General features: G+C 35.9%; 1 protein-coding gene across 4 annotated transcripts in view; it reads right to left on the bottom strand.

Annotated features, from left to right (window-relative positions):
* Positions 1-4,508, bottom strand: part of CFAP99 (cilia and flagella associated protein 99) — a 57,690-nt gene that overhangs the window by 39,894 nt on the left and 13,288 nt on the right. Inside the window, exons 3-4 of one of the 4 annotated variants that reach the window (XM_027889070.1) lie at positions 2,988-3,132; positions 864-958 (exon numbers count right to left, since the gene is read on the bottom strand). The exons of the other annotated variants lie outside the window; for them this stretch is intronic. Coding sequence (XP_027744871.1) covers positions 864-958; positions 2,988-3,132 — 240 coding nt within the window. The remainder of the gene's footprint in view (positions 1-863; positions 959-2,987; positions 3,133-4,508) is intronic. 4 annotated transcript variants of the gene reach the window in all.

The following is a 4,508-nucleotide window of genomic DNA, read 5'->3' as shown; positions in this document are numbered from 1 at the left end:
ACATCTGGATGATCAAAGGTTACGGATGCTGTGTCACCAGTAATTTAATTTTTAGCCCATTTTCCCAGGAAAACAGGGCTTATGAGAAAGCACTGCCACTCAGTTTATCCCTCTGCCCCTCTTTACAACATAGCTTTTAAGATAATTAGCACTTTCAACCATTTTGAAAGAGAAGCAGAGGATATTTATATTGCTACAGATTTCATGAAAATTAGCAAACAAATAGTGGAGTGAACCCCAAATTCATGACTTCAGAGAAGGAAAGGCAGGCAGAACTTTGTTGTCCCGCTTTCTATTTGGCAGCAGTTGTTTTGACAATTGCCATGTTGTACTTGGGCAATTGGTACATTAACAGCTCCAAGTGAGCCATTGTTTTTTGGAAAGGAGGGAAAGTGATGGAAGCACAATGGGCTAGATAATGAAAGTGGTAGTGGGTTGTTCAGTGGAAAAAAAAATAACACTAATCAGCAGGAACTGCAGGTTTCAATTTAGATTCATTGTGTATGGAAAAAACTTCTCCTGCCTACAAGTCAAGGAAGGAATGTGAGCAGAGGCAAGAGTAAGTGTGCAAGTTAGAGGAACAATTGCAAATCACATGAAGAGTAAATTGTGTGATTATTCTACTTTCTCAGGCTACATAAAGTATATTTTAAATTGACCTTTGACTGAATATGAGAATTACCCCATAAGCATAGAAATTCAAGAAGGCTGTGATAACAAATTACTAATTTAACTTTTTATTTTAAACAGAAAATCACACTCATTTCTCATTTTAAGTTATTCTCAAAATTGAGAAAAGTCATCTGATTAATCAAACACAATAAAGAGACAATTATTTTTAAAATGTATTGTTCTTTCATTACCTTTTGCATTTTTGCAGTGTCCAAGGACTTCACAATTCTGCTGAAGTGCTGAAAACCAAGCTCTTCTAGTTGAAAAGTAGCCAGATAACAGATAACTATCAAAAGATACATACAATTAGAATGCAGCAGGCAATTCTAATAAACCTAGACTCAGCATACTCAGGGATTTAGACTGTCACCTTAATTTTAACAGTTTTGATAGTGATTTTTTCAACATACTCTATTTTTTATGTTTTCAGAGAGGATGGCTCTTATTCTTCTGTTACAAATTCACAGTTTATTTATACATAACAAAAATTTTAAACATAAAATTTCATATTTCTAGTTTTTATTTTACTGTTTTTCCCAAGGGACCACTTTGCCTAAAGTGTTGTAATCTTTGTTTTTGTTCTGAACTGGAATAAAATCAAGTTTTTAAATTGGGAAATTCCAAACCTCATTCTTGCCCCCCTCTCTGACAAGCACACGGTTTGATGATCTTTGAGTTCTTTTCCAACCTAAATGATTTATGATTCTGTTCTACAGAAAGAGGCATAGCCGGTACTGTGAAATTTCTGCAGGCCTGTGAAGTTGAGGGGCTCCTGTCTCAGCCTGCCTTTGTTCACTCAGGCTTCACTTGCACTGCAGTGTTTGAGCTGCCACCAAACAGGAACGGTGAAATCAGTCAATTCTGACCAATGTGCTGCAGCCAATGAGTGTATTGTCAGGCTTCAGGCTCATGTGCTCTGGTATAGCAACATATTTAAGCAGTCTTAAGAGAAGATACATTTATCTCCTACAAGCTTTATTAAATTCAAATCTGCTCACACATAGCAACAGCCTTCATAAGCAGCTTTGATCATTTAAGTGTCAATGCAGCTTGGCAAAGGGAATCACAAGCAGCTTAAAAAAATGTAAGCCAATGACCTTAGACTCTCAACTTGTTGATAAAGGAAAATTTTCTGGGGCCTCCCCTCTGCCTATGATTAATGGAGGCTTTTGAGTGGACCAGTCCTGACAATCCAATTATAGCAACACTCAGCTTAAAGATATAATTTATGTGCCTCAGACAATGAAAAACACGGCCCTGGAGAAATGGCGACAATGAAGCATTACCATTTAGGATAAACTCAATACACTAATAATTTTATCCATGACAGTTTAGGTTTCCTTTTGTTTGTTATTTGATTTAGATTTCTGTAGCTTTCCAGATTGTGATGGAAGCAAACAGAATTGCCATAAAAAATCTGTAGCTTTTAAAACATAAAATGTAGATATATTTGTATGTTTACTGTATTTTTCAACCCCTTTGAATTAAATTGACCTTTCAATATATCCACAAAGCATCTGAACATATCTGACTTAGAGAACCAATGCCAGTGTGATTTGTGATTCCAGCTTATTTAGGGACTTAATAAATCAACTTCAGAATGTGTGTATTAAATGCATAACATAAAAGTCTTTTTTTAAATTAAATTTTAATGCACTTCCCAATGTCTGAAATAACTTTGGGAGTAGTAACTACCCTAATTAACTAGCCCATAGTATCAGGCATAGCTGTATTGGAATTTATTTTAACCAAGTAACTAAGACAAGGAAACCACTTTATTTCACTTGTGGAGACAGAGAGAAGTCTATTTATGTCATTGTGAGGGTCAGTAATGAAGATACACATGTATGGACAGAAACAATCCTATCTGCCTGCAGTGAGATGTGCTGTTCCTCAGCACAGAGCTTTGTTACACAGTTTTGTGTCTGAACGGCAGAGGTAATTGGTTGCATAGAAGAGAATAAAGGGAAATCACTGAAAAACATTTTTTAAAGGGATGGTTAAACATCTAAGATGCTTCTTCCAGCCAGTGATGCTTTTTCCACCTGCATCTTACCTGACTCGTAGGTAAAATTCCAGTTACCACCTGTAAGAGTCCACAATAAATGACAAATGACAATTTCAGGGTTTAGACTTTACATCATAACAAAATTGTTAAATGTCCTGTATTTCCTACTGCATTAGGCACAATGACAACGCTCCCAATGTAATATATAATATTACATACATATATAATATACTAAGATCTGCACTAGTAAAATGATATTTTTTAAAGTTTTGTGATAAACACATTTGATGTTGTAAAAACAACTTACCTATATAGAGATTACGCTCAGGAAGCAGGCAGTATCTCCCATCCTCAGCATAAAAGGCATTGACTACTACATCCAATAAGGATTTATATTCTGTGCATCCTGCTAGTGTATCCAATACAAATTTTTCTTCTGTCCCCTTAAGATTCTATAGAGTTACAAAATTAATAATGATTAATGTATTCTGGAAAGAAAATGTTTGTTGTGTACAAAAAGTGCAATCATTTTGAGGTAAGTGGAAAACATAAATAACGAACAGCATTTGGTAGGGCTGATGCAACTTCTAAGGCTGTCAAATATGGGCAGTCCCAGCAAAGTAATGGCCCTTGTTAAGGGAAATGTGACCTTCCCCAATGTTAAACGTTCAGTTTATCTGCTGACATAGACACTGAGTTAAGGTCTTGATGTGTGAATGTCAGCAGTTAATGCAAAGAAAATCTGAAGTCTCAGAGCAATGAGCGATGATTAACTTGGGCAAGTGCATGAGAAAGTTTCAGTAAGTTTGGTTTTCCCATAGGAAACCTCTCCTCTGTTGGTGAAGTCTGTGCTACTTAGGGAGACTAAATTGAGGGGAGAAGCTGAACTGGGATTATGGGCAAGACTCTTAACTGTTCCTGAAACCTAAGTTTGGAGAATATGACTAATTTAAACAACCTGTGACTGCCAGGATTCTTTTTAATGCAGATTGTTTCTTATCCACCTGTGCTCAAGGTCTCTTACAATATTCATGCAAGAATAGGAGAGTCAGATGCTCACTGAATGCCTTTTGCATCCTACCATGTAATCCCTTTAAAAATTTGAATGCTCCTGAACTTTACAGGGAGTTTCAATCATAATAAATAACCTACGGAATATCTGTTACTATATGAGATAAACTTCTAGTATAAACCACCTTTAAACAGTGCAATAAAATCTGAGGCCCCGAACAGTTTGTTATTACATGAATTGAAACAGGACAGCCATGCTATGACAAAATGACAAACAATAATGATCCTTTGATTTAAGGAGGTTGGACAAGAAGCCAAGAAAAAACCTAAGTGCCTCTTCTGAAAACACATAGTCCACATTTGATATATGATCTCTCCCGCAGCTCTGAAATGTGGGAACAATTCAGCTGCAATGATATATCAGATGAGAGGTTCACCTTGCCTAGGAGGCTTTCTGCTACCCTCTTGATCACTTGATTTCCCTAATGTGATTCATTTCTAGTTTAAGGGTATTATTAGAGGCTGCTGGATGGAACTATCTGAGTTTTCTGATGTATGACACTACACAGGGCTCTGAGCACATACCAGGCAAAACTTTAAAGTTACAGTTCTAGTACTTAAATGTAAAAAATTATGGAGAACTATTCAAAGTGTATTTTCTCAGTTGTTCTTCAGAGCAAGCATAATTTTTTTCACTACTCCTGCCCAAAAGCCAGGTTTCATTCCTTCCAATTTGTGCATGTCACCAGAAAAAAAATCCGAGGAAAGAGACAAAAAAAAAAAAAAAAAAAAAAAAAAAAAAAAAAAAAAAAAAAAA

This window comes from Empidonax traillii, unplaced genomic scaffold (assembly GCF_003031625.1).
Source record: "Empidonax traillii isolate 1590-97213 ecotype Southwest subspecies unplaced genomic scaffold, ASM303162v1 scaffold250:size724861, whole genome shotgun sequence".
In the NCBI taxonomy this organism is placed as follows: Eukaryota; Metazoa; Chordata; class Aves; order Passeriformes; family Tyrannidae; genus Empidonax; species Empidonax traillii.
The sequence above is the reverse complement of the archived record's forward strand: the minus strand, read 5'-3'. Positions and strand labels throughout refer to the sequence as shown.